This window comes from Mustela nivalis (assembly GCF_964662115.1).
Source record: "Mustela nivalis genome assembly, chromosome: 19".
In the NCBI taxonomy this organism is placed as follows: Eukaryota; Metazoa; Chordata; class Mammalia; order Carnivora; family Mustelidae; genus Mustela; species Mustela nivalis.
Window position 1 is genome coordinate 2927792 of NC_139038.1, and position 15280 is coordinate 2943071.

At 50.6% G+C, this 15280-nt stretch overlaps 1 protein-coding gene across 3 annotated transcripts in view; it reads left to right on the forward strand.

The window, feature by feature from the left end:
* SDK1 (sidekick cell adhesion molecule 1) overlaps positions 1–15280 on the forward strand; it is an 869284-nt gene that overhangs the window by 636951 nt on the left and 217053 nt on the right. For all 3 annotated transcript variants that reach the window (XM_082714190.1, XM_082714191.1, XM_082714189.1), the window contains exons 8-12: positions 5718–5801; positions 9274–9468; positions 11770–11886; positions 13021–13188; positions 15100–15202. In XM_082714190.1, coding sequence (XP_082570316.1) covers positions 5718–5801; positions 9274–9468; positions 11770–11886; positions 13021–13188; positions 15100–15202 — 667 coding nt within the window. The remainder of the gene's footprint in view (positions 1–5717; positions 5802–9273; positions 9469–11769; positions 11887–13020; positions 13189–15099; positions 15203–15280) is intronic.

Here is a 15280-nt window from a genome sequence, read left to right on the forward strand (position 1 = left end):
CCAGTGCCCCCAGTAGATGAGCTCACTTGGTCATGTGCTCCTTGCAGCTGACCTGCCTCTTCTGGTGGTGTTTCCATCACCTCCCCGATAAACCGTGGGCCGCTGGGCTGGGCTGTGGGGACAGGCCTGGGCTCAGACCCTCTAGGCACCACTCATGGGCTCGAAAAAGTCCCTTTGCCTCTGCTGGCCTCAGTTTCCACATGTGTAAGCTGTAGATGAGGTAGGAAATGATCGGGGTTCATACTGTGAGTGGGAGTAAAGGTAGTGCTGGTCACAGAGGCGGGGGGATGGCCGCCTCTGTGATGAGGTGTGGGCAGAGGGCTGTTTTCCCACCTGTGGCATTGTTTCAGCTCTTTACCGATGGTCACGTGACATGCACTTTTCTCCTTAGCTGTCCCTGAATTCAGGGTGTGTCTCAGGATCCCTGGAAGCATTTTTTCTTTCCTGAGGGTAATTATAGCTGCAAAGTCTCAGATTCAGTGAGACAGCGTGTACATCTTCCTTTCCAGACTGACAGACCAACACTGTTCTCCTGTCACTGCCGTTCACATGCTTACCCTGCGTCCGTGAGTGTCTGTGTCCCTGCCCTCAGACACGCATCAGTGTGAGTGGCTGCTGTCCAGAGCCATCTCTGTGCCTCTCAGGCTGGTCTGGTGTTTGTAGACATGGATCATTCAGGAATGCCAAAATCGTATCATTAGAATCCCAGATTACTTGCACCATCGGCAGGCTGATACATGCCCCAATCACGGAGTTACAACTGTGCCGGAAGGTTCTCTAGAGCTGAGACCAAGCCACTCTTCGCTGTCTGAATCCTAACAGAAAATGCCTTCGCCCTCCCGCTTTCCTTCCTTTCCTCCACTTAACATTTCTTGAGTCTGCATCTCGGACACCGCTCTGGGCATCGATGACAATGTGGCGAAGAAGGAGCCGTGGGCCCCGGCATCCAGGAGTCTGGTGTGGAAGGCAGGCGTGCACGAGGCAGGGATGACTCAGCACAGCAAGCGCGCACAGCGGGCAGAGGTGCCTGAGCTCACACAGCAGGTGCGGGGCGCAGAGGCCCTCGGGCATAAGGCCAGGCCAGAACCCTGAGGCGGGCCTTGCAACCCACCCGCCCTGGTTTAGGATAAACTCAAGATGTCTTCTTTCTGGCTCTACATACGGCCTACGTTAGAAGCACCCCCATTAATCATCGGAGCTGATGTGACAGCTGGAACTTAACCTGTAGAGCTAAACGTTGCCAAGTAAAGTTCAGAAAATAGAGCTGTTACAGAACTGTTTCTAAAACAAGAGAGAAACTTGTATGAAGCAAAGCCCAGTGGCGCTTGGGTCATTTGCTCTGAATGTGGGATGGGCAGGCCGGCTGTAATACCCCGGGATGGAGTGGGGTTCAGCGGGCAGGGAGTCACGAGCGTGTTCTTCATGTACTGTCTGTCCTTCCCGGCTCCCTGGCCATCTCTGCCCTCCTTGCTGCTCTGCCAACCATCCGTGGAGCACATGGTGTGTGCAGGACCCTGCCGAAGGGCCAGTGTGGGCAGAAGACGAAGGAGGCTTTGCAGAGCTGGAATGGGACACCCCTGCTCCCCGGAAGGACTTCAAGGTTGTAAGGTCTTCGGTGATCTCCTGTATCTCTCCTTCCAGTGGAGGGTTTTTAAGTGTTTCCTTGCAAACTGTGCCAGGCACTACCAGCGCAGAGACGAGGAGGACACAGTTCTTCTCCGAGGAAGGTCCCAGGCCCAGGTGGAGGGGGCACCCTGCCTGAGGAGGTTGGGGGGAACTCTCCAGAAGACTGGCACTGGGGCTGATCTTGAAGACCGACTTAGGATTTGCCAACAAGACAAGCATCTATTGTGTGAAAGCCAGAGTATGAGGGCTGCTCAGGCCCCACAGTCCCAGGGAACAGGCTCAGCCACTTCCTCTCCTGGTGGTCTCATGGGGCTGTCATCAAGACTTCGATGGGTCTCGGCTCTTCTCTGGGGGCTCTTGGGGAGAAGCCACCTCCTGGCTCACTTGGGGTGGGGAGAAGCCTGTGCACAGGTTGTAAGACTGAGGTCCTCACCTCCTTTCTGCTGTTGGTTGGGATCCCAGAGGACCCCCTGCTCCCCCTGGCTTAGCCATCTTCTTCTCCACCTTCTTCTCCAACAAGCCAGGACTTCTTGTGCTGCAGGACTCTGAACTCCCTTCTTCATCTCCCCTTCCAGAAGCAGGGGAGGCCACTGCTTTTGGGGGCTCTGGTGATAGGACTGGGCCCACCCAGCTGATCCAAGGTCAGCTCTTAATTTCAAGATTGACAGCCTTAACCACACCAGCAGAGGCCATCTTGCCATGTAGCGTGACGGGCTCACCGGTCCCCGTGACTAGGGGGTGGACACCTTGGGGCCATTCTTCCCACCACAGTGGACAGAGACACCATGTGTAGATGATGGTGGCAAGTCAAGGACCTCTCCTGGCATGGGATGGTCATTCTGGAGCAGAAGGAAAGACGGAACAGGGAACACCCTCAGGTCTCATGGTAAGCCCTACTCACAACAGGCCCTGCCACTCATCTGTGGGGGCTTCAGCAGGAGAGCACGAGGAATCCTTGGGATGTAGGGGCCATCCGCCATGGCTGCCTCCATGAGGCCAGGGTGAGTGCTGTATGACCCTGGCATTTTGGAAGGTGGGGAATTCAATAAAGGCCTTGCCCTTAGGCTGGCTGGGAGACATCCCACCTCCTATTCTGAGACAGGGCCAGTGGAGGATGATCAGCATGACTGGCTGTTTCTGAACAGGGATGGGAACGTTTTCCTGATTTCCTGATGTCTTCATATTGTTTCAAGAGAGAGAAAAGTGTTCATTGCGATTGCGAGCTTTACTTACTGGCTGTACTTGTGATACATTTTTAGAAGTCTGATGTGCACCGGTGTTGGCAGTGTGCCCTTTCTAGAAACGGTGGCTGCCAATTAGCTAAGACACACACTTGCCCCTTAGAGGTTAAGTGGTTGCGGGAGTCCATACTAGTTCACGACCAGCTTCCAGTTCAGCCCACAGTCCTTGCATTGTGGACGCGCCTCGTGTGCTCCCACTTTTGTCCTTTGAGCTGACTACGTGTAAAAGTAGCTGGGGATCAAGAGAAGAGGTCTCTTCTGAGCACCTGTTGAATTATGTCGACAGGAAGGGTCAGCCCTGAGAGAAATCATCACACATATGGTGGGGAAAGAAATCCAGTTACCGTCAGAAGCTACAGGGGCCTTTCCGGGTCTTGGCAGCTGTGCACCCACTCTGCTTTATTCAGCCTCCTGGAAAAGTTTCGGGAACAAGACCGGAGTATCAGTAAATGAACAAACCTGCTCGGCCCAGGCCATTCCTGGCCTTTCTAGTTGTCAGCCACGCAAGCCTCCCTGGTTATTGGCTCCAGGAAAGAGAGAGAGCCCTTGGCATGCACCAGCAGGACACCCTTCCAGAGCCTGGTGGCTCTGCAGGCAGGCTGCCGAGTATGTGGGGTGGGTGAATTAGTGCCAGGTTCCCACAGTAACTGTCTGCAGGGGGGTCGGGGGGGAATGGCAGTGTTCACAGGCCAGTGGCCTTGACCAGATCTCTGATGCACCCCAGGCCTGGAGCCGTGCCGCTGCTCAGCTCGATCCAACTTTGGGCCACATGTGATGAGCACCCCCTGTCTCTGAACCCATGCTAGGTCCTCCCCTGGCCCCAGGGGGAAAGCTGGGTGGCATCACAGAGGGAGGAGAAGCAGCACTGGACACTGGCCGTTGCACCCAGTGCCTCAAGATGGCCACTGTTCCTGTAGATGTTGACCATTTCTTTATGCGTATGTCTGTTATCGAAGTGTGCTTCCTCTGGGATGAATCCCACGGGACTTGGGTAAAGTGAAAAATGCCAGTTCTGAAGGTTACACATGGTATGATTCCATTCCTGTATCATTCAGGAACTGTGAAAGAATTACAGGTGGAGAGCAGATGAGTGGCTGCCAGAGGTGAGGGAAAGGGCGTTGGGGTGGCCAGGTTCCTGCAAGGGCAGCATGTGGGACCCTTGGGGGACAGTCCCATTCTGCCTCTAGACTATGGGTCCACATGCCCTCACTGATTATGTCCCCTAGGGCTAAGCCCGCACACGTGCTTGCATGCACACGCACGCATACAAGGCAGACGGCGGAGGTGAGAGTCGGGTAGGTCAGTATCTCGGGTGTGATGTTGGACTGCAGTTGTGCAAGGTGTCACCGTTGGGGGAAACTGAAGGAAGCCTGGGATCTCTATTATTTCTTACAACTGCGTGGGACTCTCTAATTATTTCAAAATAAAATGTTTAATTTAAAAAAGGAGAACCATAATTAATCACGGACAAATGTTGACTCTGTCAGTTGGTCTTTTTTTTTTTCCTTTTCACTTATGTCCCTTTCATCAGACCGTGGAGGTAGATATCGACGTTCCCATTCACTTATGAATATGGGGCATGACCCGCACATGAGGGCCGCGACAGGACGCAGCTCCAGGATGGTCGGAATATAAATTTCACTGCTGTCATGATTATTGATGAAGGGAATGCAGCTGAATGTGAACATGTGGGTGTGCAGCGAAGACCAGCTTGAAAAGAGACCGTGAATCTTTGCCGTGTGTCTTTCCAAAGCCTGGTCTACGCACACCCAGAACCTAGTCGAGGACTCTGTGTCCACCTGGCGAGGGGGCAGCCCATTCCTCAGGCAGATGACATGTGCCCGAGTGACCCGGCTCATCGCAGAGGGGGTCCCAGACTCCCCCCCCCCTCCCGCGGAGAAACCTTCAGCCTTTTCTTAAGTGCTCATGTCTCCTTTCCCTTTTGTGGGTCCCACCCTGTCTTAAAGACCCAGGTGGTGCAGGAGGCATGCCAAGCCACGCTACCCAGTCCCCACGCGGTGACAGTGGCAATCAGCCACCCAGGAAGACAGTGCCCAGAGACTAATTATCACACAGAAAGGGAATTCAGCAGCCTTTGTTATCGCAGTAATGAAATCACTGGCACCTTCACACCGGCTGAATCTGGCCATGCCACCGTTGAGGTTCTGCTGAGAAAACTGAAAAGATTGTTGCAGTTCACTCTCCAAGGAGAGAGTCACTGCGAATACACCCGCCACTGTTCTGTTCAATGGGCGAGGGGAGTAGCTGGAGAGACACAAGCCGTGGAGTTTCCTCTGCTCCTGAAGATGGATGAGAGGCCCTTTTTCTTTCTTCTCTTCGTCATTATTTAGCCTTCCATTGAAGTAGTAAATCTATATTTTGGAGAAGAAGAACCACTAAGACTTTAAAAAATATGTTAATGGGCCGCCCGGTCCCCTGACACAGGCCCATGCCCGGCTGTGACGTTTTATTGGATAAAACCCCGCGTGCGTCGGGGTTTGGTTTGGATATGGAAACAAACTAGCCTATAAAACACTGTGCTGTAAATATAAACCTTTATGAACCTCTCGGGACAGTCCTTCTAAAATGTGAATTAAGATATTTCATGATTCAAGCCCATAAACAGAAAAGTAGCCATCACCCTGAGTAGTAATTTGCTTTCTGAAACCATAGGTTTGATAAACCGCCTTTAGCCCCACTCACTGAGTTCTGAGTTCGCGTGTACGATGGCGGCGAAAGAACTTTCCAGAAATAGTTTTTAAAAGGGTTTTGAGCTCTTTGAGGCCAGACAGTTCTCCCAAAATACACTTCTTTTGCTTAGGGGCTATTTTGTTTCTTTCTTGTTTAAAGAGCCACCGTATTTTACTGCTGAGCCCGAGAGTCGGATTTTAGCGGAAGTGGAAGATACCGTGGACATCGTGTGTCGAGCCATGGGTGAGTGTGGGGCGGCTGCTCCACGGGCCTCTGTGAGGCAGGGGGACCGAAGGGGCACTTTCATCACTGTCGGGACACACATTGAGTGTGATGTTAGTGACAGGGCCTTTGGATCCTGGCAGAACTCAGTTACTGGGCATGTGACCTTGAGGAAGGTGACCTCGACCTAGCTGAGCTGTTGCTTCCTCACCTGCAGAGTAGAGATAAGAATATTCACCCGAGGGAACAAGAAGAAAAACTTCACCCCATCTGTCCCCACGGAGATGGACAGCCTTGTCCTCTCAACCCCTTTCAAACACTCTGGTTGCACAAGACCATGACTCCCCAAGACCTGGAGCTGGAGGTGCTCTTCCGTCTGTGGGGCGACGGGCACTGGTGACGACGCGTGCTCTGCAGTGGGAGAGGTGGTTCTAAAGTCTTTGAATAGGAAGCCTTCCTTTTTTTCTTTTTCTTTTTCTCTTTTTTCTGCTTCAGGTTGACTTTTTCTTCATTATTCTAGTAATCTCACACCCCCCCCCCCATCTTGGTGACAAGCTGTCCACCGTCAGACAGCATCAACAATTATACGAACCCCCCTCCTAGAGACAGGCTTTTTAAAGGCAATTTCATTAATAAAGGCTATGTTAGTGTACTAGACACTGCCAGTGAAAAGACCTTTTTTTTTTATGTTTAAACTTGTCCATCTTAAGGATGGGTGTTTCATTCTAAGAGCTTGGAGGGTAAGGATTAGCAATTCTGTAAATATCCAAAACAGCTCCATAAAAGAGAAATTATTATCTCAGAGTACACATACGAAAACAAGATCTTAGAAAGTGAGGTTAAGTAATGTGCTCAAGGCACAGAACCAGGGAGAGGAGATGAGATACCTCTAAAATCCCAGCCCAGCATCTGGCATATAGGAGCTGCTCATTAAAGACTAGACAACCTGCCAGAGGTCTCATGGCAATGGAGACAGGAATGAAACCCAGACCCATCAGCTCCCAAAGCAAGGGCTTTGGCTGGGGCACTTGGCTTCTCCCAGAGAGCTGAGGTTTGGGCCTAGAACTCATGCCAGCAATCCACGGGTACGGACATGTCATTGTCCGTCTCTGAAAGGGAGTGGGGTTGTGCTCCGAGCAGTGTTGATGGCTCCTGCAGAGATCGGGGTCTGCCACAGGCCACCCTCCTCTACCCACTGTGCTTCCACTTGGAGCCTGTGTCCTGGGAGGCTTAGTACCCAGCCCCCTGGGCTGGTCTCAGGAGCACTGTTGGCACATCTGCTCTGCGGCCATCCTCTGCTCAGGATCCTGGGGATGGGTTGGGGGAGAGTGATGTGACCTTTACATGGAAATGTCCCATAGTGCGACCCACTGCTCTCTTCCTGGCATAAACACTGTTTTCCAAGGTCAGCGGTGCTCTAGAAGTAGAACTCCACTGCATTTCGAGTGCTCAGACTTCAGAAACCAGAATCTGCAGCACTGTTGGGGATAAGATTTCTGTTTATGACCCTAAATCACCCCAAAACAGAAAGACTCCCGGTTCCCCATATACTAACAATTATTTTTCAATAAATGACAGTCTTAAGCCCTTCCCTTGATAAGAGAATGCTCTTTTTTGCATGATTTCTACAGGGTAAACTGCTTGGTAAATACAGACGTGTACATGTATACTGAGCAGGTCTTTCAACGTTGCCATCAGATAATTTACTGCTTTTTTAAAATTTTGACAATGAGACTACAGCAGCATGCGAAGTGGTTACTCTTCATGAAGGCTCGATCATGTAATTGCTCTTAGGAGATTTTACATGAATTGGTTATGCTTTTACCTTGAAATGGATTTTTTTAATTTCCTGATTTAATGAAAAGTGACAGGAAACATAATTAAGGCAAAGAACAGAATCTGAGAATACATTATCTTGAAATATTCCACGACATTAACTTTATTTATTAAAGAAGACATCTTACACCTACATGGCATCTGAAATCAGGGGATTTGGGTATGCTTTTCACCGTGAATCCTGCCAACATGGGTATTATTTCAATTAATTTCATAGGTAGGGAAACCGAGGTAAAGAAACAGCCTAGACGTTCCTGCGTGCTTCCTGTGGGCCCACAGCAAACATACACGCACCCGCCATGCTCAGGACCATGTTGTCACATGTGTTTTGGCAGAGTGACTGTGCACAGCCTGTTGTGTCTACCCAGTTGGCATAGGTGGCTTAGAAGGTCAGAGACACACCCAGGTGGCAGTGTCCCCTACCACTAGTCACACAAGCTTCCGGGGGAGCTGCCCAGGGAAGGAGACTGGGGTCTCCCAGGTCAGAGGCCATCCTAGGCAGTAAGGCATCAGGGACTAGCACGCGCCTCATCATGCCCTAGGCTCCACGCACTGAGCATGGCCGTGTCGGGGCCGAGCAACAGAGGTCCTCACGCTTTCAGGCTGAGCAGAGTCCCATCATTCACAACCCAGGTTCTGCCCCGGTGAGCCTGCCCTTTGTCCCCTGCATCTTCCCTCCCAAACCCAGCCTCCCCACCACCATCCACTGGGCCAGCTGGGTGGTGCAGAGCTCTGGTCTCACTGACCGAGGCCTGAATTTTCACTGTAACATCATTTAGATGAGGAATGAGATGAGGAAGGCACAGCCAGCCTCAGTCTGACCCTCCGTCCTCCTGCTCCAAGTGCTGGCCTTGCTCGAGTACCTTTAGCTCCTAGGGACAGGGGTGGCACCATCCTTTGACCCCAGCTTGTTACCTGCTGGACTCACATTTGTCTGGGAGCCAAGGCAGCTTTTCCCACGTCCACAGCTAAATGCCCCTCAGGACCCCTCAGCCTCCTCCCACATGTACCTCGGGTGATTTACCTCCGCCGTCCTCCACTGCCAGGGATGTCCGCTTAGATCAGTGATGTCCAGCCCCCTCGGCAGGAGATGGCTGAAAAGGTGGGATGCCTTCTTCTTATGGTTAGTCCTAATCAGAGTCATTCTAGCCACTGAGCACTGGCCGTGTGCCAGGCACTGGGGACATCTGCATGCGCTGATGGGGTTAATCTTCCAGCAGCATTTCAAGGTTGCAGTGACCACTTCCTTCCAAATGTGTCTCCGGTCCTGGCAGCCCTTCCCTGAGCCTCGAGTGACAGAGGCGGGCACTACAAGGCAGCAGGGGCCTTCCTGATCCCTGTCTGTTCCCAGGAAAGTCATGGTCACAGCTGGAATCCCTCTCTCTCCAGACCAGAGCACAAGTCTGCACCGGCTCGGGGGGTCTAGAAGGATCTGCAGCCCAGCAGATCCAGAGTTCATTACTGAACTTCCTCTTGCTGCTTCTCTGTGTCCATTTCTCTGCACATAACGCTGTGCAAGGTGGAGAAAGGGACTCTAGACAAAACATGCCGCCAAACTATCACCTTGTAGCGTCTGAAACATGTTCTCCTCAGCCCTCACATAAAGTGTTTGCAGTTGAGTTCTTTCAAATGCCCTATTGTTTCCACTCCTGTGCAGGGGTCCCTCTTCCCACTCTGCAGTGGTTCAAGGACGCCACGGCCATCGGCAAGCTCCAGGGTTCCCGGTACGAGATGCTGTCAAGTGGAGGCCTGCGGATCCAAAAGCTGCGTCCTGAGGACTCGGGGGTCTTCCAGTGCTTTGCCAGTAATGAAGGAGGGGAGATCCAGACCTATACCTACCTGGACGTCACCAGTGAGTCCTGCCCCGCCGCAGCCAGAGCCCCTGCGCTGGGCCCTCAGCCAGAGCTCCCCACTCAGAAAACCGTAGCATCTGTTCTGCAAACAGACAAGATGTGGGAACCAGCAGTGACCCACTGTGGAGGGCCACCTCTCCGGCCCACGAAAGCCCATGTGCTAAGCCCCCAGGCAGCAAATACGCCCCATTGTCCCTATGCCCTGCCGCCTGACCTGCACTCAGGAGAGCCTCGTGCTCTCCTCTCTGCTGAGAAGTGATGGGACAAGTATCTCCACTTTTCTGGACTGAACTGGAAGGACTGTTCAGTGAATAGCTCATTCCTAATTTTTTTCTTTTGATCTTTTTCCCATTTTTTTATATTCACATTCTATTTTAGTTTTATCGAATAATTATAGTTCTTCTGTAAGTTTCTTTTATTACCCCATTAGCAGAAATACTTTGGCACCCTGTCTTTGAAAACTAAAGTGAAGGTATAGGTTTTCACTGTATCTGTGGGTTTCCTTTTTCAGCCCCACAGTTGTAATATTTTTCTAAAATGAAGTCGTATTTAGTGGTTATGGAATTATACCTTTTGGAATCCAAATGCTGATATCCTCAGGTGTGAGAGCCACTTGAGGAAGCAAATCATGTCCGTATGCAGACGGCTGTCGCCTGCCTGAACTTAGGAATTTAAGGATTCTGTGTGTGTGTTTTGGTAATGTAGGGGTCATTACCTTGAACCTTGTCCAGGGGTCAATCTCTGGTTTAGAGCATAGGAAACCAGTATCGCTTCAAATGATGGCAATAGTATCTAGTACTTATGCCAGAAACTGAGTTTCGCTCCATTAGAATTATTTAAGTATATCTTACAAGTCGGCCGGGTGGCTGTGGGGCACAGGTGGGCATACTTTTTTTTTTTTCCTAATTTATTTTAATTCCAGGATAGTTAACACAGTGTTATATTAGTTCATGCATTTAACTAACATTTACACAGCATCTGTGTCAGGCACTGTGGGGATTGGGGACAGAGCTCCGAGGAAGACATGCAAGGTTCTCACGCCTCCAGGACAGAGGTCAGGCAGCGGGGAGACAGACAGCAGAGGAGGGGTAATTTAGCCGGGGATGAGGGCTGGGAAACGAGCAGACAGGCGGGGCCCAGAGTGACCAGGGAGGCCTCTCTGAGGGTGATCAGGTTGCGTTCCTTGTGATGCTGCCGGAGCTGAGGCCCAAAGGTGCAAAGCTTTGGGGGACATGGGTGTCACGGGATGGGGGAGGCTGCAGGTGCTTTCCAGACACAAGCTTGGGGAGGTGTGTGTGCAGGGAGCAAGGAGACGGTGGGGACGCAGTCTGGTGAGGAGCCGGGGGTCATGCTAGGAGGTAGTTTGGAGGGACAAGCAGGGTGAAGGCCCAGGAGCCTGAGGGAAGATTCTACTGGCTTTCGGCAGGGAGTTGCAGGGTGTCCTTCATGGCTTCCACAGGGCACCGATGGCCGGGTGTAGGATGTCCAATGCAGGGAAGAGCGGAAGGCTTAGGACCCGGGAGGAGGCCACTGTACTGTCGACTTGGGGGCCCCAGCCGGGGAGGGAAGCAGGGAGCTCTGGGATTTGCTTTGGTGGTGGCATCCATGGGGCATAGGGGCTTTGTGGTAGAAGGAGAGGTGGCAGCAGTGCTTCGGTCCCGAGTTTCATCCACTGGTCCTGGGAACCTCAGGGCCCTCATGGGATTGGGGACATGCAGATCAGAGTAGAAAAAGTTGCTGAGTCTCGCTAAAGCCAGCCTGAGCTACTCACCACCGTCTCAGTCTGACTGGGGGCTCTCGGGAGCTGGAGGCCCGTGCCAACCCCCAAGGATAAAAAGACACCCCCAGCGCTTGGGCCCCGACACTTCTGGAAATCCCTCACTGATGTGCTTCAAATCTGTTATTTTGTGAAAGTGTCATCCTTTGGGTAATATTTAATATTCAAAAATTCGGTTTTTCTATTTTTCCAAAAGTACTAAAGGCGAGCTTGTTAGATTTACCTGAATAACTGTCCCCCTGGTTAACGTCCACCTGAAGCAGCTGCTCCCGGCTCCTGCGCTCGCCCACTTGCGTGTCCATTCCGCCACGAGACTAGAGATCTCTTCAGGTTGTAAACACAGGCAGCTCCTGAGGGACAAATAAGGGAAGGTTATAGTCACTCCTGAAAGGTTTTCCTCCTTTATTGCTACAGTGATCTCTGTGATTAGTCCCATAAAAGCCCATATGGGCCACCCCGGCAGGCAGGTCTGAGCGCGTCTGGTGACAGCGCACTGAGTATCTCCCTGTTGGCTCCTGCTTAGATGTCGCCCCAGCGTTTACTCAGCTTCCGGTGGACACCACGGTCACCGATGGGATGACGGCTGTCCTGAGGTGCGAGGTGTCCGGAGCCCCCAAGCCCGCCATCACATGGAGGAGAGGTAGGTCGCCAGTGCAGCCTGGTCCACACGGGGATGAACCCATCGGCCCGAGCCATGTGTGTTTTTGTCCCGCCCTCCTTCGTTCATTCAGTGAAGACTGGCAGCCACCTGTGGGGCACCCGCCCAGTGTCAGACGCCCGGGCCACCAGCGTGAGCCGGACAGGCAAGGCCCCCGGGAGCGTCACGGAGCTTACCTCCATGAGAGGAAACAGCCGAGTTTTAAAACATGGGAATGTCCCTGTTTTCTGCCTCAGCCCTTCATAGAACTCCTTAGGCTTATGAAGGGGTTCCCCCAAAATACCAGGGAGTGGATTCAGAGACGTACCGCCAGGACCCAGTGTCCCTATTTGTAAAACGAAGGTTCTGTTAAAAATTAAGAATAATATCCTTGCTCTTTTAAGAAAGAAGGGTGCTGAGATTGCACACCTTAAACTGATAGGATACGTAAGCCGTTGAGACCTCGGTTCACAAAAGGCAGAGAAACCAAAGCCTGGGTGACACCCAGGTCCTTCTCGGTGTCCCTTAGCAGAGTGGCCGCGGAGGGATGAAGCTTTACTGAAATAGGAAACCGAGAGAGAAAGATGCTTCTGGCTCGTTTGACACACGTTTTCAGTCCCCGTAAGGAGGTGCTTCATGCCACGGGCTTGCTCTCTAGTTCCAGCTCCTTCCGCAGGCACATGTGTCACTAAATGAACCACACATGTGGTCCGTTCTTAATAAATATGTGCTGACACATGTGGGTTTACGTAAAGGCCTCGCCACACCCTCAGACCATGGCGCTCAAACATAAACGTCTGAGGAGCTCCAGGCCAGCAAGCAAGAGGGTGTTCTTTTATCTTACACATCCTTTGCTCTCCTGATTCAGAACGTAATGGTAGCTTTACATAGAAAATCTTCAAGCGCATACAGATATAAGGGAAACTCAGTATCAGTCAGCCAGAGATAATGACCGCATACATGGTTCATAATTTATTTCGGACAATTAAGATTTTTTTGGTCTCCATTATCCTAAATTATGTTAAAGGGAATGGCTTTGATTACTGTTGTACGTATAGTTTTCACTTCATTATGATTGTTTCAGGTCATTTCCTTGGTCTTGGTGTTAACCCTCCCGCTTTCTCGACTTTTCTTCAGGAAAACATATTTTGGCCAGTGGCTCCGTGCGGATTCCTAGGTTCATGCTTCTGGAGTCTGGGGGTCTGCAGATCGCCCCCGTCTTCCTCCAGGATGCCGGGAGCTACACCTGCTACGCAGCCAACACGGAGGGGTCCCTGAACGCGTCCGCAGCCTTAACTGTTTGGAGTAAGGACCACAGGCCATGTGGAACCTTCTGTTAATCACAGCTTAATCGCCATGTCAGCTGTGCTTAGGGATGTCAATATGTCCTTGGACTCTCTAATTGAATCATAAGAGAATGATTATTTTTACAACTAATTTGTAGAAATCTGTCGAGTAATTAATTTTTCAGTTTCTGAAAGCGTAATTAGAAACTGTATTCAAATATTTAATGGGGACATTTCAGGAGAGAGAAAAGAGGGACTTTTTACAGTCGGTGGCAGAGAGGGTATTAGCCCAAATGAGCCCAAATGACAAAACCAGTGAGGCGGTCAATTTTGGAAGCTTCACGTAAAGAAACCGAATCAAGAGTTAATGTTTTAGAGAAAGTATGGTTTTTTTCTATAATATCATTATAACCAACTCAAACACTCCTAGTATACTAAACATGAGTGTTTTCTATGTTAGGAGTGAACTGGAGAAAATCCTTGTTATTTCTCCAATTTTTGTTTCTTTATCGAGAACACTGTTTTCTGAAATGGAGAACAGATCATTTTCCAGACGTAAGGATTCATTACTGAGTATTTCTGCCCTGCCCACCACCAACCCCCCCGCCTCCCCTGCCAAAACTTTTAGCTTCCCTCCCTGGCATACTTTTTCCTCTTTGCTTCATCTATAAGTATGTTACTAAAATTAATAATAATAAATAAAAATCATTGTTAAAAAAATAAAAAGAAAGGGCTCACGATTTTTATAAAGTTTGTCTATAGAGAAAAACTTTTAATTTGCATCAGTGATGAATTTGTTAAAACACTATCCTGAAAGAGAAACTGAATTTCCATGCTTTATTTCATGTTTGTTTCGCTCTCTACGATACAGTTTGTGTGCACTTTAATCAATGACCTTACTGATTTATTGGGTATTCTAAAAACACCAGGAGTTTTAGAAAGAAATGAATTCATCCCCTCCCCGATATTTTTGAGTACCCCCCCAAAAAAAAAAAAGATTTTTGTCTTATTTCGTGGCCCACTGTGTCTACCCACTTCCAACTGGTCACATGTCCCTAACATGTTAACCTTATATTTAACAGCTTGTGAAGAGTTGATGTCTGCATGTCTGTAGGTCACTCATCAGAAAGTTCTGTAGATCTGCTAAGATTCAGATTCTAATAGCACTAGAGCAATAGGTATGCTCATACAGCCTGCCTCCCCCTTCCACGGACAGTAAAGCTCGCATGTTTTCCTGGACATTCAGCCACAAGCAATTGGGCTGGGGGCCAACCTCATCTTATGTCTCCCACATTTCAGGCTCTGTTGGTGGGACCAGAGCAGTGTTCACCTCAGAGGGATACAGAAGGGGAGACCCCCAGCACAGGGCTTTTGCTGGGGCCTTGGCTGTGGGTGACCAGCCCATTGTTGCTGACCCATGCCCATTGTTGGGTGAGCCACCACGCCTCTGACTGAGCTCCACTTTCTAGTCCGGAAACCTAGGAGTGGTGCTCTCACAGCCCTCCCAAGGTTGTTGTGAGATTAAGTAAAACAATATAAATGGAAGCACTTTGCAAAGTCATGAAGTGCTGTGCAGACAGCAGAAATGACCAGAATATTAATGATCTTGGGAAAGAACCAAGATTCTCACCTAAGACTGCAGAACCTCATAAACCCCGGCACATGCTTGTCATTCTCAATGTCTCCCAGAGGGTTTAGAGGTTCGGGAGCGGCCCTTGTGGGGAGGGAGGCCCGACGACTGTAGCCTGGGAAGGCTCACTTTCAATTCCCTGAGTATTTCCCAGCGCTTCCATTTACGCTCGCTTTGCCAAGGTGAGAGAAAACTTAGAGGTTTTGTTGTCAGATGACCAATTCATTCCCCTCCTCCCCCCTGAGGGAGAAAACTCTGGAGCGTGTAATTTTGTCTGAGCTGTGACTTATGTCTTCACAGATCGCACGTCCATCGTTAACCCTCCAGAGGACCGCGTGGTGATTAAGGGGACCACTGCCACGCTGCACTGTGGAGCCACTCACGACCCCCGGATCGCCCTCCGGTCAGTTCTGTCACTTACGGTATCTGGGGCTCGTTGATGTCCTGGGAGCTTAGGAACTGATGTGGAGATGGGAAGGGA